Source organism: Trypanosoma theileri (assembly GCF_002087225.1).
Source record: "Trypanosoma theileri isolate Edinburgh chromosome Unknown TM35_Tth_7_V1, whole genome shotgun sequence".
In the NCBI taxonomy this organism is placed as follows: domain Eukaryota; phylum Euglenozoa; class Kinetoplastea; order Trypanosomatida; family Trypanosomatidae; genus Trypanosoma; species Trypanosoma theileri.
The window spans coordinates 227,945-254,919 of record NW_021639849.1 but is presented as its reverse complement, the minus strand read 5'-3'; the positions used below and the strand labels follow the sequence as shown (position 1 = coordinate 254,919).

At 36.3% G+C, this 26,975-nt stretch overlaps 14 protein-coding genes across 14 annotated transcripts; all 14 read right to left on the bottom strand.

Moving 5' to 3' along the window:
* Positions 1 to 89: 89 nt before the first annotated feature.
* On the bottom strand, positions 90 to 1,394 carry TM35_000072300 (uncharacterized protein; the record flags this gene model as incomplete). The annotated part of the gene is made up of 1 exon (XM_029023676.1): positions 90 to 1,394. The coding sequence occupies one exon, from the start codon at positions 1,392 to 1,394 to the stop codon at positions 90 to 92; it is 1,305 nt and encodes a 434-aa protein (XP_028884872.1).
* A 712-nt stretch (positions 1,395 to 2,106) lies between these two features.
* TM35_000072290 (uncharacterized protein) lies at positions 2,107 to 3,279 on the bottom strand (the record flags this gene model as incomplete). The annotated part of the gene is made up of 1 exon (XM_029023675.1): positions 2,107 to 3,279. The coding sequence occupies one exon, from the start codon at positions 3,277 to 3,279 to the stop codon at positions 2,107 to 2,109; it is 1,173 nt and encodes a 390-aa protein (XP_028884871.1).
* Positions 3,280 to 5,203: 1,924 nt separating this feature from the next.
* On the bottom strand, positions 5,204 to 6,379 carry TM35_000072280 (uncharacterized protein; the record flags this gene model as incomplete). Its single annotated transcript, XM_029023674.1, has 1 exon — positions 5,204 to 6,379. The coding sequence occupies one exon, from the start codon at positions 6,377 to 6,379 to the stop codon at positions 5,204 to 5,206; it is 1,176 nt and encodes a 391-aa protein (XP_028884870.1).
* A 532-nt stretch (positions 6,380 to 6,911) lies between these two features.
* TM35_000072270 (uncharacterized protein) lies at positions 6,912 to 7,856 on the bottom strand (the record flags this gene model as incomplete). Its single annotated transcript, XM_029023673.1, has 1 exon — positions 6,912 to 7,856. One exon carries the CDS (start codon positions 7,854 to 7,856, stop codon positions 6,912 to 6,914), a length of 945 nt encoding a protein of 314 aa, XP_028884869.1.
* A 402-nt stretch (positions 7,857 to 8,258) lies between these two features.
* Positions 8,259 to 9,068, bottom strand: TM35_000072260 (putative SH3 domain protein; the record flags this gene model as incomplete). Its single annotated transcript, XM_029023672.1, has 1 exon — positions 8,259 to 9,068. The coding sequence occupies one exon, from the start codon at positions 9,066 to 9,068 to the stop codon at positions 8,259 to 8,261; it is 810 nt and encodes a 269-aa protein (XP_028884868.1).
* An 850-nt stretch (positions 9,069 to 9,918) lies between these two features.
* Positions 9,919 to 10,881, bottom strand: TM35_000072250 (uncharacterized protein; the record flags this gene model as incomplete). The annotated part of the gene is made up of 1 exon (XM_029023671.1): positions 9,919 to 10,881. One exon carries the CDS (start codon positions 10,879 to 10,881, stop codon positions 9,919 to 9,921), a length of 963 nt encoding a protein of 320 aa, XP_028884867.1.
* A 915-nt stretch (positions 10,882 to 11,796) lies between these two features.
* TM35_000072240 (uncharacterized protein) lies at positions 11,797 to 13,755 on the bottom strand (the record flags this gene model as incomplete). The annotated part of the gene is made up of 1 exon (XM_029023670.1): positions 11,797 to 13,755. The coding sequence occupies one exon, from the start codon at positions 13,753 to 13,755 to the stop codon at positions 11,797 to 11,799; it is 1,959 nt and encodes a 652-aa protein (XP_028884866.1).
* A 917-nt stretch (positions 13,756 to 14,672) lies between these two features.
* Positions 14,673 to 16,772, bottom strand: TM35_000072230 (GRAM domain containing protein; the record flags this gene model as incomplete). The annotated part of the gene is made up of 1 exon (XM_029023669.1): positions 14,673 to 16,772. One exon carries the CDS (start codon positions 16,770 to 16,772, stop codon positions 14,673 to 14,675), a length of 2,100 nt encoding a protein of 699 aa, XP_028884865.1.
* Positions 16,773 to 17,211: 439 nt separating this feature from the next.
* On the bottom strand, positions 17,212 to 19,572 carry TM35_000072220 (uncharacterized protein; the record flags this gene model as incomplete). Its single annotated transcript, XM_029023668.1, has 1 exon — positions 17,212 to 19,572. One exon carries the CDS (start codon positions 19,570 to 19,572, stop codon positions 17,212 to 17,214), a length of 2,361 nt encoding a protein of 786 aa, XP_028884864.1.
* A 331-nt stretch (positions 19,573 to 19,903) lies between these two features.
* On the bottom strand, positions 19,904 to 21,544 carry TM35_000072210 (uncharacterized protein; the record flags this gene model as incomplete). Its single annotated transcript, XM_029023667.1, has 1 exon — positions 19,904 to 21,544. One exon carries the CDS (start codon positions 21,542 to 21,544, stop codon positions 19,904 to 19,906), a length of 1,641 nt encoding a protein of 546 aa, XP_028884863.1.
* A 721-nt stretch (positions 21,545 to 22,265) lies between these two features.
* TM35_000072200 (small glutamine-rich tetratricopeptide repeat protein) lies at positions 22,266 to 23,465 on the bottom strand (the record flags this gene model as incomplete). Its single annotated transcript, XM_029023666.1, has 1 exon — positions 22,266 to 23,465. One exon carries the CDS (start codon positions 23,463 to 23,465, stop codon positions 22,266 to 22,268), a length of 1,200 nt encoding a protein of 399 aa, XP_028884862.1.
* Positions 23,466 to 24,587: 1,122 nt separating this feature from the next.
* On the bottom strand, positions 24,588 to 24,926 carry TM35_000072190 (uncharacterized protein; the record flags this gene model as incomplete). Its single annotated transcript, XM_029023665.1, has 1 exon — positions 24,588 to 24,926. The coding sequence occupies one exon, from the start codon at positions 24,924 to 24,926 to the stop codon at positions 24,588 to 24,590; it is 339 nt and encodes a 112-aa protein (XP_028884861.1).
* Positions 24,927 to 25,351: 425 nt separating this feature from the next.
* Positions 25,352 to 25,675, bottom strand: TM35_000072180 (uncharacterized protein; the record flags this gene model as incomplete). Its single annotated transcript, XM_029023664.1, has 1 exon — positions 25,352 to 25,675. One exon carries the CDS (start codon positions 25,673 to 25,675, stop codon positions 25,352 to 25,354), a length of 324 nt encoding a protein of 107 aa, XP_028884860.1.
* Positions 25,676 to 25,912: 237 nt separating this feature from the next.
* Positions 25,913 to 26,710, bottom strand: TM35_000072170 (superoxide dismutase; the record flags this gene model as incomplete). Its single annotated transcript, XM_029023663.1, has 1 exon — positions 25,913 to 26,710. The coding sequence occupies one exon, from the start codon at positions 26,708 to 26,710 to the stop codon at positions 25,913 to 25,915; it is 798 nt and encodes a 265-aa protein (XP_028884859.1).
* Between the last annotated feature and the right edge of the window lie 265 nt (positions 26,711 to 26,975).

The following is a 26,975-nucleotide window of genomic DNA, read 5'->3' as shown; positions in this document are numbered from 1 at the left end:
TAGAAATGCAATTTTGTTAATTTTTCTCTGCCTCAACTCCTTTCTTGTTTATCTACTCCTTCCGTTTCCAATGGTTTGATGTCTTTGTATTACTCATTGTACTCCTGCTGTCGAACATACTTTGCAAAGTTGTGATCAGCGTCACGCAGCATCTTATTAGAGAGACGTCCACGTTTACGGTATGGATTACCCATATCTAGTACTGTGCGATTAACACCTGGCATAACTTCTGACTCCCGTCCGAGTGGGGCGGTAAGTTCACGGCTAAGATCCCGGTGTACTTGATGTACGGTTGGACTATAACGTAGCAACTCATCAGGTGTTGGTGCGTTAGTGAGATGTTGTGCTCGTCGCATCCAGTGGCCTCGAGTTGTGTGAATACGCCCTGCAAAATCGCGAAGATTAAAGAACTTTTTATCAATTAATTCTTTCCGTCGCTGCAGTACACGAATAATACCGGCACTATCTCCCAATGTGCGGTATGCCCGCTCAGCTCGCTCCAGACACTGATCGGCAATAGCAAATGTACGGTCATAGTCGAATGGACTGAAATAAACGAACTTTTCTTCAAAGTTAAGATTAAAGCGGCGACCGAGGCGTGGTAGCAATCGCAACATGCGATGCGACTCACCACTGTTGTGGAATATGTTCATAATTTCCACAGCTTCCTCATACGCCTCTGCTGCTGTCTTTGTAGACCCTAACGCTTCTCGTGTTAGTCCCAATTCAAATAAAGCCTCACATATTAATTCAAGAGATGGTCGGCTAGATGCATCTAGCATACGTAAAGCGTTCTCAATATTGGCTTTACTACTCTCATGACGACCAACATGTCTAAATGCGCTAGACAATTTTAATAGAATACTTACACGTTGAGAGTGATTATCTGGATATGCAATAGAATAGGCTTTGGCAACCACACCATAATGTTCAAGAGCTTCTTGAAAAAGTCCTCCTTCCATATAGTAATCACCTTGTAACTCTAATTTTGCTATCTCACCAAGTGGTACATAGGGGCGTTCCGCTTTCACCGGGATCCCTTGTGGTTGACGTACATCACCTGTATGCATAATATCTGTGCTACTAGCATCACCCCACGAAACTCCTTTTGGTTCAACTTCTTCACCAACACCACTAGTAGTGTTTGTACCTGCAGCTGCTGTTGCTGAAGAAGTTTTATTTGCCTTTGGAGTTCCATCCAATGCTGCCTTTTTTAGAATATCGCTAAGAGTCATACCTTCTGGCAAACGTTGTTTCGGCTGCACGAGTTGGTTAGGGAATAACTCACCAGGATAAAAAGAGGTATAAAGACGCGTAATCCAGCGGTGTTGCTGCTTGAGGGCAGTAAAAACACCTACATCCTTGCATTGTGAGATAAGAAGACGTTTACTCATAATTCACCTAACAAACACCAATATTTCTCTTTTTTTTTTTACTTTTCTATCCTTCCCCTCTCTACTTCTCAATTCTTTATTATTTCAATGTTTTGCTATTCACCAATTAACCAAAGCCACCACCAACAACACTCACTCACGCACACAATTCTAGTGAACGCTGAAAGAGAAATGAGTTCAAAAAAAAAAAAAAAAAAAAAAAACAATAAAAAAAGAAGCAAACAATAATGATACAGAGAGAGAGAGAGAGAGAGATGTATACAAAATATAAAGAAAAGGAAAGAAATAAGCAACCCTAATTATCATTAAACATTCCGTACAAAAAGGGAAGATAATTTCCTGCTTTGTACAAACGCAGAGATAGACTAAACGTAGTTAGCAAAGATATATATATATATATATATATATATATATATAACGATCATAATAAAAAGAACATAGATGTCATCACAATACTCACATCTAGTTTTTTTTCCTTATTTTTTTCATTCTCCCCATACTCATACCCTCCACATGCTTGTCTTAAACTCATGTGAAAAGAAAGTGCAAACACCCTTTCTACCACACACCGTGAAATGGTTTCACCTTTCTTTTTTTTTTTTCTTAACTCTTTTTCATTTTTTTTTTTTTTTTCCATTAAAGCCAGCAAGCATACAAGGAGAGAAAAACTCACTCAAGGAAGAAAGATATATAAATAGATATATTATCTTCCCTAAACATCTTCCGTACTCATCTCCTGACGATTCAAATCGCGGTAACCTCCACGAGAATTGCCTTCTCGGAAACTATTTTGCACTAATGATACGTATTGAGAACATGAGCGTATTGTATTTATATGAGGAATCATATCTGGAAATTCTGTGATTCCTTTCACACGGTAGTTAAAAACTGAGAGAATGATGAAATAAACGGAGATAATACAAAAGAGGAAAAAAAGAAAACCAAAAAAACTCCATTTCTCTTTATTATTTGTTTTCGTATTTGTTCCAGTTTCATTTGATAACTTCTTTTCCACCTTAGGTACTTTAGGTGTCGAGTTATCTGTCGTTTTACCCTTTGGACGCTGTGTGTTTGAGGAAGAAGAAGAAGCTGTATCACTGACTTCATCTGTCCACACCACACTTACTCCAAGTAAAAGAAACCTATGTGTTGAGATATCAGGAGTAAAAGAAAAGTAGACTACACCCTCATTCCATGGGAAGATATCTCCGCTTTTATGCATAGTCCCATTTTGAGTCCCTTTAGAGGAGGAGGATGATGATGATGATAATGTTGACATCACTTGAAATTGGGCTTCTGAACTTGGATGGGTATGATTGCTGATTTGAACCATGAGTCCTTTTGCTCCTTTAGGGGCAATAGATTTAAAATATACTCTCAACGGACTGGCCACATTCGATAGCATAGTTGGAATAGGTGCAAGAAAAGAATTTGTAGGTGAAACATCAATATAACACTCTGGACGATTAGCATAATAACTCCAAAATCGAAAAGGTACAGGACCATCTTTTCGAACACGATTTAACTCAATATTGATATCTGTACCAGCTTCCACATTAGGAATCATCACAATTCCATTGTTATTGGACTGTACAGAGACGGTTGCACCTTCGCGAAGACGGTATGTGGCATTCATCTGAATCCATTGTTCTGTGAGTTCCCCGAGAGCGAGTGGAAATGCCCGCACGATGAGAATAATAGCCTCCTTTTCTGCCGGGGATGTTTGAACAGTGATGCTCATGCGGTTATTGTACTCACCAGCGAAGCCACGCACCTCATGGCACATGGGCGTTGCCAGTCGTACCTCATTTGCATAGGTGGTATACACCAGCAGCATGAATGTTACCAGTAGTAACCGAGTAAAAAGAGCATCAGAGTGAGACATTTATTTTTGCTTTTTTTTTTTCTTTATATAACGCTATCTTCTTCTTAGAAAAAAACTTGGGATCAACACTTTAATTGATTTGCCAAAGAGGTACCAATACCACACACACACAAAAAAAAAAAAAAAGAAAAAAACAATCCTTTCCTGTGTATATCAAAAATAACACTATCAACATAAATATATTTAGGGAAGGAGAGAGAAGGGAAAGAGGGGGACAGAGAATAAATAACAAAGACGAAATTCAAAAAAATATTAACAATACATAGATTATAGAGTACCTCATCATGTTTATAAAGTCAGTAATAAGAACAGTACAAAAGATGAAAAAAAAAAGAAGAGTAAGGATACTAACCCACTCTCACAAAGCACTGATGACAAGGTCTCACACCACAGAGATAGAGAGAGAGAGATGCACCCACCACCCCCTCACACACACACCGCTTTCATGGAGTTTCCATTGCTTTTTTTTACTTTTTTTTCTTCTAAGCCAAATGGAGACAATACTTTTACCGGTAAAAACAAAACTTCTCATTTCTCTCATTTTTTCTTTTTCAATTCTTTGGCAAATCATATTCTTCATGCATATAGTGTACATCACTCACTCTGTAGCAAAAAGCTCAGTTTGCCCAAATATGGTAAAAAGAAAAAGAAAATAAAGTTATAAATGTGAATCGATTTTCCGTTTTTTTTTTTTTTTTCCTTTTTCATTCATTCACGAGAAGTATTATCACTTCCGTGTACCCCTACCCCAAAAATCCCACACAGCAAGGGATCATAATGGCGAAAAGAAAAAAAGGTGAAGGCAACACAAAGAAAGCCCAATGCAAAGACCATATATATATATATATATATATATATATATATACGTATATGCATCAAACTCTTTTGGAGTGTAATGCGATACAATATCGTCTATTTGACCACATTTCCTCATCTCCCACGATGTTGATTATTTATTTAGAGTACTTTATTAGACTCTTTCTCTTTCTGTGTGCGGCGAGGGTTGCCACGCACATAATCTGTACTTCTCCGCTTTGCACGACGCTGGTGGGCGGGTGGGATATGTACACCGCGGAGAACACCCGGACCCTCCAGGCGCCTCGTTACTGTGGGATCTGCCGCTACGGTCGGGGCGTTGGCGTCCGTGTAGTGACAGGCGGGCGGCAGGAATTGCGTTTCGCCGCTGATGGCAAGAATGACTCCGTCCGAGTCGTCCGAGTCGTCACTTGACATTAATGCGGGTTAAACGTCTTTTTTTATTTTTATTTTGGCGTGTGTCGTTCCTCTACTTGTTCGTATTTCTCTTTCTTTCTCTTCACTCACTGTCTGAGTTTGTTTATATTTATATGTATTTTGTATTTATAATATGTGAGTGATTGTGCAATCGAGAAACCTTTCCTCGAATCGAAACAGGACGAGGAACAGAATGCCTGATAGATGATAATGAGAATAACAAAGAGTCACTCACAGGGATATATGTATGCGGAGTGCCTGTTTGTTTCTCTTCTCGTGATGGATGTGGGGTCAACGTGTTGGCCCACAACAACCGTGTGAGATGAGCACGAATACGTTACTTCACCCCTTACACAGCACCAACAACACAAATCGTCGGTCTTCCTTTAAGTAAATAGAGGAATGAGCTAAATTTGGTAAAAGAAGGTTCGCAAACATGCTATAATTCAGAAAAAAGAAAAAAAGAAAAAAACGAATAAAAAAACAAATAATAATAATAATAATAATAATAATAATAATAATAATAATAATAATAATAATAATAATAATAATAATAATAATAATTACAAACACAATAACAACTTTTCTTTTTAATCAATATCATATCCATTTCATCTCTTTTCACTATCATTATTATTATTATTATTATTATTTTTATTTTTCATCTTTCTTTAATGGTGGTATCCCTCCATCACTCCTTGTGTGGAGAGGCACTCAACACACGCAGCAGCACCGCCGCGTCCCTCTCATTCTTAATGCCCATCTGCCGCACATCTTCTATAGTGAGACCAGAGCGCAGCACTTCACCGTCAATACCGCCACGCACAAGCACTTCGCGATAGTCACTGTCAAGATCCAGCAATTCAAACCATTCACACACAGACTTTACACCGCGGGTAATATCCACATCACCACCTAACGGACAAGATGTGTTGAGAAGTACATCCACAGCAGTACGCACCTTCTGCGCATGCTCATCATACACATCATCACAACAACTCACAAATCGACGTAATGTCTCCAATAGAACTCGGAGATCATTGTAGTAAATAGAATCACCACGTATTAGACCACTATATATACTCCTTGTAAGCTTTACAAAGTGTTCTGGTAAAGCATTTGCAGTACACGCAACCACAAGAGTGCGAATATACGCATCAGTGAAAAGATTAGGATGTTTTGATAATATCAATCTATCTGCTCCTAACAATACAACTAATGATACAACACATTGTTTTAATGGAGAAAGTTGCCATTCCGCACCCAATGTTAAATCAGGAGTATTAAGGATAGACAAAGTCCATTGAATAAACGGGTGAGAATTCTCTTCTTCCTCATTATCATTATTATCACTATTATTATTGTCAGTTGCACATTTCCAAATGTTGAATTCTTCCCAGGAATGAGAAAAGGGAAGAAAAACTTCCATTATTAACCACATCAACACATCCACATAATAACAGGGATATACAGTATCATTAATACTACTATCATTAATGAATATCTCCCGCGCCAAACGGTTTTCCACATTTTTGCCTTCCTGTAACAATTCCATTTGCCATGAAATATTTTTTTCAGTACTAATAGCAGAGAAATTCATTCCTTCTGTTTTTATAGAAACCCAAAGAATGATATACAATTTTAGTAAAGACTCCATTTCCCATTTACTACATTTCTCTACTAGACCGAACCTTGTATCAAATGTACGTATTAAATGAAGAAATACTGATTGTCGTACCATAGAAGCATGAAGTCTACACCCAACAGTATCTTTTCTCTCACGCAGTAGTGTGAGAACCATTTGAACAGCAGATAAGGCAAACTGATTTACATCACTTGGACTCTCCTCTTCAGCATGTGTAGACATGTAATATATTTATATATCTATATGGACTGAAGTTTAATTATTGAAGAAAGGTATACATATAAATAAATATATTTACTTATGTATTTAAAAAAAATTAGATATTTATATAAGGGTATTGTGCCTATAGTCAGACATGCCAACGAAATAATAATAATAATCAATATAATAATAAAAATAGTACGTGTATTACATCAAGAGTAAAAAAAAAACAAAAAAAAGAGAAAAAAAAATAAAGAAAAAATAAAACCTTGACAGTTTCTGGGTACAACTGATAAAATAAACCAAGAAAAAGTAAAGGGGAAAAAAAGAAGGCATCAAGGAAGATGCAGCACAAAATAAATAAATAAATACATACATACACACACACACACATAGAGAGAGAGAGAGAGAGGAAACAAAATATAAATCATCGTTGATGATAATGAAGAGGTAAAACAAAAAAAAAAAAAAAAGGAAACAGCGAATGTATATTTTGGGAAATCATTAACACTGATCTCCCATCAACAATAACAACTATTACAAAAACAGTGAGTTAGACTGCTTCTTTTGTTACAGAAGGAAAACGTTGAGTTGCCATTTTTGAGTATGTGTAAAATGCAAGACCCGTAAGAGTTAATAAAACTCCAAAGATAGTTTTCAAAGTTGCCTCTGAGCTTACAAAGATAAATCCACCCACAAAAACCAAAGCCGTCTTTAAATATCCCACAACATTCATGGAAAGGGGTGATGTTTGCCCGACAAATAAGAAAAAAGAAAAATTTACTCCAAATGCAAATACACAAGATAGTGCAACAGTCCAAATAGTAGTGAAAGTAACTTTGTATGCTATTAGTTCTCCTATACCATCTAAAGGAAGTACAAATAACAACATAACTGCACTAATAGGGGCTTGATAAAGAAGAAGTTGCATAGGTGTAACCCCTAATTCATTTTGTTTTGTTTTTCCCCATATAGTATAAAGAGAATTTGAAATGATGGCTAAAATTGCCCAAATAGTTCCTGAAAAATTTAAATTGGTATCAGAGTAAACTGTAAACCCTACACCAATACATATAGGTACTAGAGATAGTAATGTCCCTATATTCTCACGTTTATGATAATACGTATACTCAATCCATACAATAACAGGAGTACACATGATTTTTGATGTCTGATACACACTTACAGTATTACTAAGGAGAGATAAATTGTTAAACACTACATAGCCACAAAACGCCAAACTAATAGGAATCACCTTTGAAATATTAAGAGGTTTGATTTCAAAGCAATTGATTTTTGCGAAAAAAAGACATCCCAAAAATGAAACAATAAAATGAATAATGGTAAGTAAAGTACCAAATCGAAATCCAGCCTCCATATAGACAAGCCTCTTGTTGATAATAATAACACCAACACTACTAATGATATTCAGGAGCAAACTACCGTACAATGTAACTTCCTGCGGTAGCAAATTCCCCTCAGCATTGATTGTCCGCATATCATCCAATTTTATTCTTTGTTTTTATTTTTATTTTCTTTTACTTCGACAAATAAGAATATATTCAAAAAAAAAAAAAAAAAAAAAAAAAAAAAAATGAAGAGAAAAACAAATCCAGAGAAAAAAAGAGAAAAAAAAAATAATAATATAAAATACGCACGAAAGAAGTAATAAATAACAATACTGATATTTATGCACTATTTTCAAATATCTACAAGAGGAATGCCAGTGTACACACATATACACGCAGAAAAAAGAAAAAAAAAACACACATAATGTAAAAATGAAATATGACTCTTCTTTTTCTTCGTTTGGTACTGCTGTCATTGATAGTACCAAATGCATGCATATAGTAGAAGAAAAAAGAAAAAACACTGCCCGTTACCAGCAAAGGTGTTTTGTTTAGTCTTGTGGCATGGATCGAGCAATAAACGCTTTTTCTTCTTCAATGCGCTCCTTCCAGCGCTTTCTTTCTTTATCTATAGATAGATCCAAGTCACGCAGTTTGCGTGCCAAAGTGGCATTTTTATCTTTACATGCTGCCATTTCAACCATGGCTCCCTCAAGTGTAGAACGCATTTGGGCAAGTGCATCCTGACGTTGTCGAATAAGTTGTTTAAAATGAAGCTCATTTTTCATAAAAGCTTCTATCACTGCATTTGGATCATTTAATAGTGATCGTCCAGATGAGGGATCGGAAGGAAGTGAAGTAACCGTCTGTTGTTGTTGTTGTTGTTCTTGTTGTAATGGTGGTGATTGTCGTCTCTGTTGGGTCATTGATGTTGATGTTGTTGTTTTTCCCAAGACTTGCGAGGGTCGTTGTGTGCGTTGATCGGCGGATTGACTTCGCCGTGAGGCCACGGATGGTTCCCGCGTGCCACTTGTGTACATGTGCTGCAAAGTGTCGCCGTAGTCCAGTGCGGCGGAGGTGAAGGACGACGGGGTGCCCTTCGGAATGGCGGAGGGCTGACGGGCCGTGGGAGTCGCCCCACTGAGAGGCTGCGGTGCCTGTGGAGATTCGCTGGGTTGTGTGGTTTCACGCAGAAAGTTGAGAGGCACAAACCCACGGCGTTTCGCATCATTTAATACTTCCACTTTAATCCATCCATCCATTACATCACCGTCAATGGGGATAACGATTTCACCCTTTTTAACACTAAGCTCTACATTATCTTCTGCGTTAAAGTTGTACAAGACTCTAAAATAACGCATATACGTCTACGTATATTTATGTGTGTGTATATAAATATATTTATATGTTTTGTGTGTATCAGGTAGTTTCTCTTATTTTTTTTTTTTGTTTCTTACGCCCAAATGTCACACGGTAAGAGTATTCTTCTATTTCTTATATAGTTTTTTTTTCTTTCTTTCTTTCTTTCTCTATAGTCCCTTTATTCTTCGTTTGAAGAGAGGGCCTAGAAGAATAAGAAAAATAAAATGCTGTTTATATATATATATATATATATATATATAATATACAGATAAGGAAAATATGCCTCCACAAATACAAAGTAATGATAATAAGAATTACAATAGAGAAATAATAAACAAAAAAAGAAGGAAAGAAAAGAAAAAAGAAGCAAACATTGTAGAGGACACAAACAGAAACTATTCTCATAGCCCCATAGCTCTCACAGCAAGTTTCGCACACATATACACAGAGAGGAAAAAGAAGCCCCACATGAGGAGAAATTGTAATAATAATAATAATAATAATAATAATAATAAAAGAAATGACGCAAATGCATTCCGAATGTTTACATAAAGGAGTACTGGATCACACACAAAATTCAACACTTCCGCATATATATATATATATATAAAGAAATTAATACTATAATGCAGCACAGAAGAAAAGATTACCTTTTTAATGAGGCAAAACAGAAAAGAAAGAAAAAAAACGTAGATATAATACAGTAGTTTTCCAATTTTTTTTTTTTGTTCATGATTGGGTTTATATATATATATATATATATATATATATATATTGGTACAGATATAAAATCATCTATTCAGTAGATCCACTTTCCATTTCTACTCAATAGTATTTACTTGTACGTCTTCATAATCGGTAGTATTGCGTACTCCATTCTGTATCTTTCTGCCTTGGCATAAGACCACGTTTTGCAAGGAGACGTTCACGTTTTTCTTGTTTGTGCATCTCAAGTAGTTGACAACGCTGATCCAGTACATAAATATGTGCGGCGGCATTTTTAATTGCTGGATCAGCCCAATGTCGAAATTCCATCATTTCCACAGTACTTTTACTTTTTTGTTGTAATAGTGAGGGTGATAGGGGTGGTGTTGATCGTACTTCAGTGGGTGGCATCTCTGCAGAAAACGCAACAGGTGGAGGTGGTACTAACTTTGGCAAAGTTGTTGGTTCCAATGTTTTTTTACGCCGCTTATTACTAGTTTCCATAGAAGTACTTCCGATAGTCGCGGCAACTCTCCGCTTCTCATTTTTATCACTAGAAGTAGAATCTAAATATTCCATGTTATTTTTACTGATAATCCTTTTCACATTGTCCAGTACTCTATATCCTACAGTATACGGTAATTCCATCACCTTCACAGACGAACTCTGCTCCAAGGCGTCCATTATCTCTGCGCAGTTGTGCGGCTGCAGAGAAGTCCCACGCATGAGTATAGTCGTCAACGTGGGCACAGATCGAATCATTCTCGCAATGTCTGGAAGTGCCTCGCTGGTGATGGCGGGATTGCGGCGGAGATCAATGAACTTCAGTGCCTTCCGTGTGCAGACGGCGTTGGCGATGTGGAGAATATCCACATCGCGGAGATCGCAGGCCTCCAGTGAGAGATACTCAATAGGGGTGCGTCCCTTGAGAATAGCCGCTAGAGTCCCAACGGCATCATCCGTTAGACGATTATTGTTAAATACGAGTTTGCAAAAATGATCATTGCAGTTAAGGGCATCACGTAATTGAGAGAGAATTTCTTCATCCAGCACGCCACCTGGGTAGTTACTAAAGTCAATGAAGTGTCGCGCTTCGTCGACAATCATCCACCCTTACCTAATTTCAATATAGTTATAAAAAAAAAAAAAAAGCAAAGGAAAAGTCAAAAAAAAAAAAAAATATGATGTAACGTACATTAATATATATATATATATATATATATACATACAGAGAGATACATCCATATGGATAAGACGTAAAAACAAACAAATAAATACAAAAAAAAAGAAAAATCAAATGAATCAAGTGACATTCACGCAGACGCATACAATGGGGCAGAAGCACAACTTACAAAAACAGTAACATAAGCGCATACATACATACGTGCCATAAGTTCATATATATATATATATATATATATATATATATATATATATTCATATTATATGGGGGAGAATAAAAAGAAAGTGAAGAAGAAAAAAAAAAAAAATGCATAGCCGCTTCACACTCGCGGCACCCACCACGCTGCGGAATAGGTGCTATCCGCTTCACAAAGAAAGAAAAGAAAAAATTTTTTCACTCAATATACAGCGTCTATAGAAAACATAGGGCAGAAATTAAAAAAAAAAAAAAAAAAACAGATAGTATTCAAAACAAGCAAAAACAAAACATAAAAATACGCAAAGATATACAAGTATAAAACAAAAAAAAAAAGAAAAGATGGTGAACCTTGTGAAAAAGACATCACCGCAAGAAAAAAAAAAAAAAGAGAAACGGGAAAAAACAGTAGAACACAGAAACTCAATAAAAGGCCATCGTTTTTATTCAATCACAAACAATTAAACACCTCATCATATCAAAGTACGGTATGAGAGGAATAATAATAATAATAATAATAATAATAATAATAATAATAATAATAAGAGTAGTTACAAATAGGTTAACCATCTATTATTGTAACGCCTACAGAAGCCTATAAAAAGTACAAAATTAACTACGGAAGCACAAATATAACGCAGCAGTTACCTTCGCCTGCTTTTCTCACTTGATCCATTTCTTTCACTACTTCTCTCCTCTATTTGCTCTTCATCTGGCCCTTCCTGAGAAAGATAATCATCTAGGTGAAGTTCCGCAAACGTCTCAAAGGTGTCACGCTCTGTTTCGTAATGAACTGATGATATTTCAGCATTACTATCGAATTCCATACCTTTTTTATTATCTTCTTCTTCCTCTTCTTCAGTTTTGCCCTCATTATTTATGAAACAATGATCTGACTCGTGTAATGTAATATCGATATCTTCACTTCTGTAACTTTTATTCAGTACAACTTCCTCAACGGGACAAACAGCCCCGGATTGTCGACGTAAAAGCGCAAGTGGGGGTGCCCCATTAGTAAAGAGACGCCACAATCCATCTGCTTGTTGTTGTGTAATGATTTGCTCATTCACAAACTGTAAAAGATGTTCATACTCTATAGGCACTGGTCGGTTTGCATGTTCCTCTGGAAGACCAAAGGCTGTTTTCCTTGTTAAAACAGAGGCACACTTAAAGGAATCTTGTAAAGGTGGTAAAGGTTCTCGTGCTGAGGGGTGATCTACAATAGACACGGTCTCAGATGGGGCACTAATAGGGCGAAAATTTTTATGCGTAAATATACGACTTTTGGCAAAGTCTTGTTTTTTTCCTAACATAGGTCCTCCTCCTCCTGATGGACCTCCATTGGTTTTTTTACCTCCAATAGCAGGAGAGCTTAAGACTGGTGGAGATACAATAGGTTGATCAGGAGCTGTTTCTGCTCTTCTTGGTCCTTCTTTTACCAATTTATTCAAATCTCGTTCTTTCTTTTTTGCACTTTTTAACTCTAATTTTAACTGTTTTACCTGTTCTTCCCAGCTTTTTTCTTTTTCTCGTAGTTTAGCCATTTCTACATCACGTGACTCTAACTCCTTTTGTAACATTTCCACCTTATTCTCTACGACTCGAGTCGGAATATTATTACGTGGTACTGAAGGAACTGGAGCCCCTCGTGCACGTCCATCATTAGATCTTCCTCGTAGAGCTAAAGGTTGTTTTGGTTTTACGGGTCGCGATACCCCACCGTTTTGAGGTTGAACTGCTAATTGTTCACGTGGAGGTGATACCGTTCCTACATTCTCTGGAAAATCTCTAACTGGAGTCCGCTTACCATTTCCAACTTCGTGAATTTCTAACGGTGGTAAAGGACCTCCCGGTCGTCGTGGAGTTCGGGGAGAACGTGCGAATGGCGATTGTGTTCCACCAGATGGGAGTACACGTGCTCGACCAGGACTTCGAGGATGTCTTTGCGATTGCGGTTGTGATTGATGTTGAAGTTGACTTTTGACTTCCTCCAAGTTGAAGTTACGTGGTAGACAATTTGTTTGATATTCATTATCATCAGTTAAACCTCCTGATGCTGGACTACCCCTGGGAGTTATTCCTCGTGGAACATTTTCCCGTACTTGTGGAGGACTGATATTTGTAAGATCCTTTTGTTTGGATATATTATATACCAAATCAACAGGAACAGAATTAGTATTATATTCAGGTCGTTTAGGTACCAAAGGATTCGCATCTGAGGTACTCATAGAAAAATTAGGGGGAAGTGAATTTGATTGATAGGAAGGACGTTGTGTAGAGATGGGATCTGGTGGAATATATCGAGTATTCATAAGCATTCTCGTTGTAGTTGGATTACCACCATGTTCTGTACTATCATCTCGCAAAACAAACTTTCCATGACCATTTTCATAACTAAATGTGTAACGTTTCTCCTGTGGACCGCCAACAAGTGAAGTGGGTTTGTCCTTAGATACATCATTATGCTTTCGTTTTTTCGTTTGTTCTATTTGTTTATCCAGTGCTTCCCTTAATGCCCGCTGTTTTTCTTGTTTCTCTCGAGCTTCTCTTAATTTTTCTTCTGTAACTAGCAGCGGTTTTGTATACAAGACATGATCAGACATAATCACAAGTGCGGCTGCAATAATTCCACCTGGTGCGTATTATTAAACTAAAAACACTCAGTGTAGATAGACACCACAATAATGTGTCTCTGAATATATATATATATATATATATATATATATATTACGGGTTCTCCCCGAGCTGGCTGTTAATAGTAATAAGAGAGAAGTGAAATATGTAGAATAATTCTCTCTCTCTTACACACACACACACAGAGAGACCGCTTTTTTCTTTCCTTTTCTTTTTGTATTTTCCTTATTTTTTCTTTTCTTCTTTAAAAATACTTTTTCTTCTCACAACACAATTTTGTGAGACTCCTTACAGAGAGATTAACCAAATAAAATAAAAATAAAAATAATAAAAAAAAAAAACAATAACAAAACAAATGGATGCCCTTTTCAGTTTATGTTGGTCTATGTAGACGTGTAACTAACAAAGGAAAAAAGAAGAACGTGATACTTTTGAGAAAGAAAAAAGAAGAAAAAGAAAGAAAGAAAAAAAGCAATATATATATATATATATATCCATAACATTCTCACCCTTTTTTCTTTTTCCTCTGGTTTTAAGGGGAGGGAATAAGCCAACAAGGTAGAGAAGTCAAATGCAAATAAATACATAGTCGTAGGGACAAATAATGAATGCAACTGGTCCTCCGTGACACGACGATGTAATATATATATATATATATATATATATATATATATATTTAGCAAAAGATTTATAGAAAAAAAAAAACGGTCGAGGCACACAAGCTCACACATACACATAAATACACTTATGTACGGATATACAGAAATAATAAAAAAAAAAAGCAGACTAGCAAAATAATAATAATAATAATAATAATAATAATAATAATAAAAGAAAAAGAAAAAAATGGGACGTACTTATACATAATATGTATTTTTTTTTTTTTTTACTTCCTCAACCATTGCCCCATCATCACACCATAGGCTTGGTCTCGTTGCACGAACGAAGTTAGGAAATACGAATCACCTAAATGGGTTTGAATAGAAATAGCATTGTCCAATACCTTTACACTACGCTGTTTTTGAATATCTCTAATTTCATCCCATTCAAGGCTGAATTGAGCACCTGCAAGACTTGCTTGAAAACAAAGCCAATGAGGAGTTATAAAAACAAAACCCTGCTTGGGCATTGTGTTACCTTCTTCTACAAAAGCACAATTAAATGTGTCAATTATTTCTTCAGATGCCAATTGAGGAAAAGATTTACGAAAAAGACCTTCTGTCTGATTTTTAATAGCATTTGTAACTCCAGCAACATCCAAAACGGCACTTCCCACTACTTTCCCTACCGATACGGGAGCACACACAACAGCCGCCGCTCCACGTACAGCTCCTTTAGCGACATCACTAAATCCCCATCCTTGTTGTTCAGCAGGTTGACTAAGGGATGCTAATTCTGCAGTACTATGGAAGGTGGTTTCACCCACTCTAGATTTTGCGAGCAACTCTTCTTCTCTTGAAATTTGAGAATCCACTTGATATCTATGTTCTATTGCTGCTACGGCTGCTCGTACTTCTTCCTCTTTAACTTCCATAAAACCATTTCGTTCATAGGTACCTTTAGTAATATTTAAAATAGCTGATAAACGTTCACTAGTATATTTTCTTTTTGACTGTGCAGAACCTCGCCTTAAGAGAGGATTATATCCATAAACTGAGACTTTAGCAAATTGTGGAGTATCTGAAAGAAGTGTGATAACATGAAGTAATTCTTCTCTTTCGGTTTTTTCTTCGAAAATAACATCTTGAATTAATAGAGCTCGTGAGTTTTTGGCATCATAATTGACAAGAATATACATTGTATATAATGTTCGTTGTTGATCTTCACTTGCCCCAAGACGCCATGCACATGGTGGAACTCCACTTAAATCTAAAGGATTTTCTACCACAACTTCTCCAGATACAGATTCAAAAGGTTGTACTTCCACACAATCTGTTCGTAAAATATCACACATTAAATCTGCCTGCATATCTTCCTCTAAATTAATATAATTTTTAACAAGCAAAGGCCCAAGACATCCTGGAGTAGGGAGTTCAATATAGTATGTTAGAATAGGTGGTAGTTGCTCAAATACTTCAGGTGGGGTAAAGGGAATAGGTCTACTAGAGAGCACCAAACGACCAAGTGCTTCATCTACAGTAGAAGCCACATGCAAATATTCTGGTTCTTTTAATTCCATTACAGAAGACATTATACTTGAACTACACTCATCCACATGCATTTTATTTTCAACCTTATCATTCATACCGCTGTTGGAAGCTGAAGGAGGATGACTATCGCTAATAGACATATCGTCTCTTGTATCGAGCATCAAACCAAAGTCTGGAGTATCTGGGTGGGTATTCGCATCAAGTACACGTACTTTTTTCTTTTTATCACCAGTAGATTTTTTCTTTTTAGCAACCGTCATTCCTGGAGATTCAGAATCAGTCATTTGTGTAGGATCAACATACTCTCTTCGTCCATCTGCTGCTACTGCTGCTGCTGCTGCTGTTGTTGTTTTTGTTTTTACTCCCATAGTCCCAACATGAGAAGCAATACCACCTTTTTTACCACCACCACCACCACCATCAGCACCAGTACTCGAAGATTTATCGGTTCCACTTGAATCGAAATTTGTATTTTTGCGAAAAGCCAATTCTGCCTCTTCAAAGGAATCATACATCTCCTTGTAGTGTACGGAAAGTTGTTTAAGAAGAACTTTAAAAAGAGTTAAAATAAGACTGTGTGCTTCTTCAGGATTTGCATCCATCGCATCTTTCATAGCTGTACTCATCGTAGCAAGATCGTTCAGGCAACCCACAAGACTTACAGAGGAATCATTGATACGACGGCTAAGTGTATGGGCAACCTCCAACACATGCGGATCATTCACCTTCTGTCTTTCCACAATATGTGCAAGTTGATTGGCCATGCCGCTAACGGCATCGGGAACGGCACTTACACTACTGGAGACCGCCTCCACACTCGCAATCCACTCCTCCATGGAAATAGAAACTGAACTGTGAAAAAATAAGAGAAGAAAAAAGAAAAGAAAAGAGAAGAAAAGGAAGAAAAAGGAAAGGGAAAAGAAGAAGTATATGGATTTCCAATCCTTCTTCACTCTGAAGAACGAATTAGATTATAAGGAGACCCCAGAGAAAACAACAAGAACAGCAACAACAAAAAACATACAATAACACCCAAAAAAAAAAAAAAAAAAAAAACGGTTCGGTACGATACTCAGAAAAGTCCAAAAAAAAAAAAAATCTTCTTTAAGAATAGAGGAAAAAAAAGTAATAAAAAATTACTTTCTATTCCTCAAATACACACATGAAGATACACAGACATTTGAGCATATTACAAAAGAGGTGTGAGAGGGATTAAAAACAAAGAAAACAAACAAACAAAAGAAAGAAACAAAAACAAAAGGCTAATAATTCCTCTCACATCTTCTTAGAAGCTTCCTCATACACCATGTACATAAAGGTATTCATCGCCGCAATGGCATCTCTACCCACTTGCATAACCTCCAAACGTCTTAGTAACTCCAACGCCGTACTTCGCACCTGCAGTGATGGGTGAAGTAGTTGTGCTGCCAGTGGATTAAGTCCATCCAACGCTCTTGGCATACGTCGCAACAGTAAAAGAACTTCTTTACATGTCTGTACACAATCAAGAAGAAAGTGTAAAGCTTGTAGTAATTCCACCTCATCACAGCTGCTAGCACGACGCAAAGTGGCTACACTAAAAAGCAGAAAAGGGTCTTCACCAAGTAAAAGAAAATTTTCCGGCATATCTTGTATCATATATTCACTCTGTGCACGAACTCGTATTCGAGTAATATTTGGGGCAAGAAAAATATTTTGTATAATATGAGATAATTCATGTCTTTTTATTTCGTTTGCCTCATCACCTATCATAATCATTAAACCAATATATTCTTCTATCATGAGACGTACGGCTGTATGCTGTTCACATAATGATTCTCCTAATGCTTTCATTCGATATACCTTATTAATAATATCTTTGAAAAATTGCACATCATCCACAGAGAGATTACTTGCCTTATTATTATTATTACTATTATTACTATTATTATTGTTATTATTATTAATAATGCCATTCCATCCTTCAGGCGATACTATTACAGTCTTGTTATCTAAATCACATAATACATCCCACCATGCCTGTTGGGTTTCAAATATTGGATTTAATGTTCCAACAATATATCCAGGTATATTACTAAAATGTAAGAAACCGTTAACAGAAGTATAAGGAAATACTTTTGTAGTAGTAAAATGAGGATCTAATAAATCACCTATAAGACCTAAAGATAATACCGCTTCACATACATCATTAGGTAAACCCTGACGAGACAGTACAACAATTCGCTTCTCCAATATAATAGCCATAACAACAAACCAGAATGAAGAACCACAAATTTCCACCATTCGCTCTAAACCATATCTAGAAAATGTAAAATCATACGATTCGGGTAAGACTGGTATATGAATAGAGTGTGATGTACCAAAAGGTGAAGTAGTATATAAGATATGAGATGTCTTTGGAGATCTTGTAGATAATCGAATAACTTCCATCTCTAAAAAGTCTTTCACTTTACTTAAACCTTCTCTCAAAGGAACTTTTGCGAACGCAACACTATCAAAGCAACGTCGTAACAGTGCGGTTTGCTTTTCCACAGCCTCTTCTGTTTTTCCCTTCACATCACAACACTGAAGTGCCGTTTCTACAAGAAGAGGAAAGAAAGGTTCGAGCCAAACTAATTTAGGCCCTAGAATAGCAACACTCTTACTAATTCCACCACGCCGCACAGATGCATCTTTGCGGGTGACAACTGCACAAAGACCATAGAGTGGTGGAACTACGTAATTGGTGGAATGACTAGTTACTTTTTCTTCTTTTTTTTCTTCTTTCTCTTCTTCAGAAGCTGTGGAGAAAACATTCATTAAAGAATTAAAACGTTCCAAGTATGTGGATTGTACTAAAAAACCATAATAATTTGTATCCGTACGAATGATTGCAAATGAATATCCCGAATGATGACTATTTAAAGGTTTAGAGACCCTAGATAAAGATGTCTCATCTATTCGAAGAGGAGATCCTCTTTCAACTACTTCAACTTCATTTTGTAGAAGTTTAACCTGTAGTTGTTGTACAAAGTTATTGATGCTATGTGGGAGAGTTGAAGAGAGTAGAAGCATTTGAGGTTGTTTTAGAGCTATAGACTCTATTTTAACAGAACCTTTTTTTCGAAGAAAGAGCTCCCTTGTAGTTTTTATAAACTGTAATTCATCATGAAGAAAAGTGTTATCAACTTTTGTGTCACGAATCCATTTAAAATGACTTTCTGAAGATAGTAGAGATATATCCCCTGTGTTTACATCTGTTTTATTAGGAGAAGAGGCAGCAGCAGCAACAGCAGTAAAATAATAAATAGGAACTCGTTCAATCATAACAGGTTTCGGTCTATTAACAATAAATACAGTTCGACTAACTACCTGCTTCTCAGCACCATCTGGTAACATGTGACTTGCGCAATAACTCTCATCTAATTCAAATGCCTGTTGTTGTTGTTGTTCTTCTTCTTCTTGTGCAATTTCTTCTTCACTCCTTCCCATGCCTGAGAGTGTATTGCCCTCTCCTGTTATTATCTCCCCACTCACCGGTGAGGACTTCAATGGATACCGCGCCCGCAGACAGGAGCCGGTGTCGATATCAAACTCTGCTAGGAGTGTGCAGTAGGCAATGGGCAAACGGGAAACATCTGCGACCGATTCTTTCATTTTTTTTTTCTTTTTATTATTTTTTTTATTTATTTATTTATTTGTCTCCTTCGCCCTCTTTGAAAGATTGCACACACTACTGTCAGCTCAGAGAATGAAAAGAGTATAGAAGAAAAGAAAGGAAAAGAAAAAAAAATGGTACAAACACAAATATAAACACTAACACATAATATGCAATGAATACATGGTTTTGGTGAAAATCAAAATAATAGTAACCTTTATCCCAATACAATTTTCGTTTAAATAAAAAAAAAAAAATAAATAAATAATAAATAAAAAGAAAAGAAAAAAAAAACCAAAGATAACATGTGAGTTTTTTTTTTTTTTTTTTTTATGATTTATTTGTCACAACCTTCTTATGAAGTTCTATAGTTTCAGTTATGCGTTCCTCAAGAGATTTCATTTCCTTTTTAAAGCGTAACTCATGATCCCGCAAAGACGCACATTGTGTAGAAATATCTATATTATGATGTTCCTCTTCGTGACTGGGAACCTCATCGTGGTTAGATTTAGTTTCCACATCCTTAATCTTAAAGAGACCCTTCTCTTTCTTTTCATCTTTTCTGTCAGGTAAAGGAATCCACTCCTCTGCATCCTCTTTATTATTATTATTATTATTATTATTATTATTATTATTTTCTGGAAGCAAAGGTAATATATCAGTTGATTTTCTAGCAGTTGGAGTTTTCACCATATAATCTGTATCTTTTGTTAACGTTAACGATTCAGTTTGAGAAGAAACTTGTTGACGTCGTTCTACTTTGGTGTTCACAAGAAGAAGAGCCAACACATGAGCATTTGACAACATTTGCTTTGATGTAAATTGAAACCACAGTGTATCAGCATCATTTACTGGGTTAGACACACCAAGATATCCCTGTAATAGAGCAACAGAGTACGGTAAATAGAAAAGGTTTGGCATCCCATTTATTTTGGGAAGTTTTACACTCTTCTCACCTTTACTACTACTACTACTACTAACATTATTAGTAGTAGTAGTAGTAGTATTAGAATCATCACTAAACCAACGTAATAAAGTATTTTTAACTCGAAGGCTAACAGTTTTTTTAATTTCATGAGGAAGGCTACAAATAAAAAGACAACGTGTTATTATAGGCCATAATTCAGCTAAGAAAATATATCGAGAATCCGAATCTCCACAATGTGAAAAAGAATATAATTCGGCCCACCATTGTAGAAAGAGTCTAACATCCAACTCATCATATTTAGGACAAGAGAGTAAAGCACTGAATATATTAGTTTCCAAATCCAAAGTTCGATAATATCGTATGGCCCGCAGGAGATCTACTCCTACTTGTCTAACAGGTGTAGTTTCTCCAAATTTCAATAGTAGAAAATTAAGCAGTATGGCTCGTATATCTAAAGGAGAAAAGACAGGTTTCATAAGTGATGGATAACATTTGGAATTTAATGAAAACCCTTTGTTTTCCATACTACTATTTCCTTCTACTTTTTCTATTTTTTTTTCTTTTTCTTCTTCCAAGTTGTGGTTTAACAGAACATTAATACTATCATCATCATCATCATAATAAGTATCTGTAGTATCCAATCGTTTACTTGTCTCAAAGAAAAATTCATGCATTATTTTCCGAAGCCATTTAATATCATGTACATCATTTCTTTTCAATAAAGTGTTGTTTAAAGAAGAGCATCGTAACGGTATATTATTATTATTATTATTATTATTATTATTATTATTATTATTATTATTATTATTATTATCACTACTCTCATATTCCAATGATGTAGAGATTCGACACTCCGGTAACACCTTATCCAGCAGTGTGACCGGCATTTTCAACTGTAAAATAAATAACGAATCCTCACGACGCACCGGTGGTGAATTACCTCTAATGAATTCATTAACAATATACTCCATAATAGCTTCACGCGAAGAGGAACTGAGATTGGAAACTGCAAGAACACCATCAGTGGTATTAAAGTGGTTCATTGAACTTCAAAAAAAAAAAAAATAAAAACTCTTTCTATATGGCAAACAAATACGGACTCATTGATCTTTTAATTGAGTGAGTAAAACCAAGAAAAAAGAAACAAACAAAAAAAAAAGATGGGAAAAGAAAATATTATTAATTCATAATATTTATCAAAACACTATGTGGAGAGAAGGTACGAAAAAAAAAAACAGAAACAGTAGCCTCCACATGAGCGCCAACAGCAGCAACAATAAGAGAAGGAGACGCAGTAAATAGAGTGAAAAAAAAAAGAATAGGAAAAGGTAAATGAAAGTGTATACCAAAAAAAAAAAAAAAACAGCTTATGGATTTCTTATATGAGAGTTTAAAAAACATAAACTTTGCTCCCCGAGAGACCCACAAGCTCAAACTGAAGAGAACTACAATATATATATACATATATATATATAGTGCTCCAGAAAAAGCTGTTCCACTCCAGGTTTTTTTTTGTTTGACATTTCTTTTTCTATTTCATTCTTTCCCTAACTAATACGAGAAACATATATCAAGGTAGTTCTTTAAAATTTTGACGTTAAAAGGGCAAAAAAAAAGTATTGCCATTTTAAAACGTTAGAAATAAAATGATATTATTTCTCCCAGTTTTTTTTTTTCTTTTTTTTTTTTCCGTTCTTCACTTTTTTTTTCTTTTCGATTTTTGTTTTTCTTCGATTTTTTTTTTTCTTTTTTTTTTCTTTGTTATCACGAGGACTGTTCATTGTTGCCATTCAACACAAGGTTCTGGAACTTTAGCATGAGCTCCATAACGTCCGGATCACCAATGTACTTCTGGAAGGCAGAAAAACCGTTTTGCCGCACATCTTCCATAATGGATTGGAATTTAGGATTTCGGCGAACTTCTTCTTCTTGAAGTCGCTCCAATGCCTCACGGTTAATATTTCCAAAAGGAGTAGGTACATTCCCATCTGGGGTTAAACCACCACCGGCAGCCATACTTCTCATCATTTGAGAAAATTCCTCAGGATTGGCTCCAGCGCCTCCAAATTGTGAGGCCATATTGGCCACCATTTGGCTGAATTGTGGGTTCTCCATCATACGTGTGGTAGCCTCTATAAATCCAGGATTACTCATCATTTGTGAAATTTGAGAAAAGTCAGGCATTCCTGCACCAAAAGGGAATCCTCCCATACCACCAGGAGCACCTGTAGTAACATTTCCACTTAATTTCATTTTTTCTTCGGCTTGTTTTAAATCTTCCTTGTAGCGTTCATTAGTGGGTTCAAGTTCACATGCCTTTGTAAAGGCATCTACTGCCCGAGCATAGTTTCCTTCATAAAAGAATGAAGTACCAAGGCGAGAGTAAGCCTTAGAGTAGTTGGGGTTAATTGCAATTGCACGCTCACAATCAAGAATAGCACTGCGGTAATCTTTTAAGTGAGTATGTGCTGCAGCACGGTTTGCAAAAAATACATGATTAGATGGTTCTATTTCAATGGCTTTAGTGTAGGCGGCGATAGCTTCATTATATTTGGCCATACCCATTAATTCATTACCCTTATCCTTAATCTCTTCTGCGGAGAGTCCCTCGTATGGGTTTCTGCGTTTCTCAAACTTCTGACGGGCCTTCTCAAGACGGGAAGCATATTCCTCACTGCCTTGCTCTACACCGGCGAAGTACCCCTTTTTCTCAAGGAGTTGAAGGAATGCGTTGAACTTCTCCTCATCCTCAGCGTTGGCACCCGATGCCTGTTGCTGCAGTGCCGTCTCAAAGGCTTGGAGGAGATCAATGCCAGTGTCGTTGGCACCACCCACACCGGCAGGGTCAACACCGTACTCCTCCGAGAGAAGCTCCACGATGGCATCAACGCGTTCGGGTGTAGTGGAGGGCTGACGGCGCAGATGGCGAATGAAGGCAAATATGAGTTTCTTCTGCGTTTCCATGTTGTTGGCTGACATGGCGCTCGCTTGGATTTATGGGGAGTTTACTTCACGTGTGGAATAATCTCCAGCAAGAAGCACATAGTGAAAAAGTAAAGAAAAGAAAGGAAAAGAAAAAGAGATGTATATATAAATATTTTGCAAAAAAAAAAAAAAAACGAATCAATATAAGGACAAGGAAAAAGGTAAGGGAAATTAATGTAGAGAAAAAATGATTAGAACAATACTCATTCACACAGAGCACTGGAGGTGACCACACAGCGCAAAGATGTGAAAAAGGGAAGAAAAAAAAAAAATGATTGACACAGATTATTATATGTCTGTATATATAGATATATCGTATTGTTCTTTTTAAAGTATTATTATCCATTCTTTGGCTGTATATCGCTGCCTAGTGTTATACTCAGGGTTTCCTTACCATTAATATATAGGAAGAAAAAGAACCAAGACATAACCCGTGTGTTCGAATGAAGATAAAAAAAAAAAGAATGAATTGCTTTTATTTCTTTCCACCCTTCAACTTGGCAATAGCTTCCTTTTCAGCCTTCTGCTGGTCACGCAACTTCTGCTTGTAGGCGATATCATCTTCATCGATATCTGTACGATCCTTCTTGGGAGCCTTCAGAGGCTTCTGCTTTCCGCCTTGGCGAGATGACATACTGGAATAGAGTCCCTTTAACTGTCGAGAATATCCTTGACTAATTAATAATGAACAAAACAGAAAGAGAGAGAGAGAGAGAAAGAGAAATATATATATATATATATATATATATATATATATATATATATATATAAGGAGAAAAAGGAAAAAAAAAAGACATGAAATTATTTTTTTTTAATGCATAATTAGCCACTGTAAACTATTCCAGTTGGACAGATTGATTTAAATATCCGGAAAAAAACTTTTTTCAGCAAATGTTGTAGATTGAAAGTCAAGCAAAGTTACAAAAAAAAAAAAAATAGAATAAAATAAAATGCCAAATAACATATGGAAAAAAAAAGAAATTTATGTCACTGATTGATCATTCCTTACTTATACTACTTTTTGAACTGTTTTTTTTTTTTTTTCTTTGATTATCGTTTGCATAATCATTTCTGTCCATACACTGTTGTATGGATATCTACTTACCTTACTGCTCTCCGCAGTTTCAACAAACCGCTCTCTTCAACAATTTCCAATGGATAGTCCTTTACTGGAGAAATCACACCTTCGAATGGGGCCTCAAGAGTGGCTGCATGATGTTTTTCTCCCTCAATTAGAATGCGTTGAATGTGGCCTGTTAACACTGCACTTCCCTGATGAACAAGTTTCTGATTTAGTTTCAAACTTTTACCGGGTGCCACGCGTACCTGTTCTTCTTGATGTGGCCCCTTTGGCATTGCATAGATGACCCTCAACTTAGCTGGCCGGGATGCGGTATTGCGCACCACTGCGGAGTACACCATACGTGGAGCTGGTGTCATTAATGTGTTAATAACTTTTTTTTTTTTTTGTTTAAACTGTAACTGTGGTTTATTGCTTAAATCTGAGTGTAATGGGGGAAAAGGTACAGATACAATAATAATACAAAAGAAATGAAAAAAAAAAAAAAATACAAAATTGGAAGGGGTAATATGAATATGGATGTTGATCTATTACTCTAACAAAAGATAAACAGAGAAACATATAGATAGATAGATATATAGACGCACACACGCAGCGAGAAAAAGAAAGAAAGAAAGAAAAATCTTTCACTCAGTGTTGCAAGAAAAGCAGGTGAAGAAGGTGTCAATGCATACCATCATCATAGACACACGCAGGAAAACAAAAAAAAAAAAAAAAAAAAAACGCCCAAATAAACTTGAAAAAAAAAGGAAAATACAAGCACTCACACATATCTATATTTCTCCTATGGATGACCATGCAACTGTAGTATGTTACCATCAGAACGAATTTCTACTGAGTAATCCTTCACAGGTGAATTCACACCATCAAATGGGGCCTCAAGTTTGGCCCCATCAACGGCAATACATCGAATGTGAGCAGTTAGCTCCATGTGTTCAACCTGAACAACCTTCTGCTGCAGTACCGCTGACTCTCCGGGTTGAATAAGTACTGACACTTCCACATCTTCCATATTGTTTGGCATAGCATAAGTGGCATGCAATTTTACCAACTTTGAAGTGGTATTTTTCACACGAGCAGAGTACACGTGGCGAGGAGGAAGAACCATTGTTGAGGATATGAGTTTTTTTTTCTTTTGTTTTTTTCTTCTTTGTATGTTGTGTTTGTGCAGTCGAACTTCTAAGCAGATAAAAAATAAATAAATAAATAGAGAAACGGTATATTTAACAGGCAAATAGAGACATAGATAGGTAGATAGAAATATAAATAAATAAACGAAAAATCAAGTAAAGAAAAAAGAGATAAAAAAACAAATACAATATTAATAAGATCATTCGCTAGTATTTCACTCCGTTTGTGCTTGCCCAGTTGCCAACATATAGTAACGTTCTGCTAAAGGCCAATTGCAACTCTTAAAATAATTTTCCACATATTGTTCTAAACCAGAGAGTCCATAATCTAATCGATAGGCACTCTCGTGCAAATTAATCCCCAACAACGGGATAAGATCACTAGCAACAGGACATGCACCATGTTGAAACTCAACAACATCAAACATTTTTCCAGTCCAAACCAAATACACCCAACCACTACGTTCTTGATGTGATAGTACCGCAGTTTTCATTAACCGCTTTACTTCCTCCATGGCATCCAGTGAACCTGTACGACTATACTGCATTTGGAAGGCTTCACGTAATTGTGCTGGTACATCTGTACCCCACGGCCGAAGCGATTTATAAAAAAAACAATAATTAAAATGTTCAGCTGCTGCTGTGTGAGTTACCGCCTGCGTGGCATCAAAGGAAGTCTTACGAATGACCGCCTCAAGATTGTGTCCTTCCAGAGGTGTACCTAAAGTGTGTCGATTCAGCGTCTCCACCGCATCTCGGTGAAAAACGTTGTACTGTAAATCAAATTGTCGTTTAGAGATAAGAACAGGAATTCCAGAGTTTGTAGGATAATTAAGTCGTGGTAAGAAAAAGAAACCAGTTTTTTCTTTTTCTACGTCTGATCGCGTGGCGGCTGCCTCTGTCTCTCGGAATACAGCTGTTGCCAAATATGGAGAAGCGGAGGATCCATTTGTGTTAATCACCGCACCTTTTGGAACATATGCGTGAAAGCAAAGACGCAGCGAATGGCGCATCTCCCTACAAAAAAAAATATATATATATCTATATCTATATATCTCTACACCTTTTCGTTTGATTACACGATTTACAGACTCCAACACAACGAGATACAGTAAAACATAAGAAGGAAGATAAAAGGGAGAACAGAGAAGTAATAAAAAAAGACTTTGTGACTTGTGCAAGTTTTCCAAACTCATATTTTCTATCATCTCATTCCGTTGCGTTTTATTTGTTTTTTTTTTTTTTTTTTTTTTTTTTTTTTTTTTTTTTTTTTTTTTT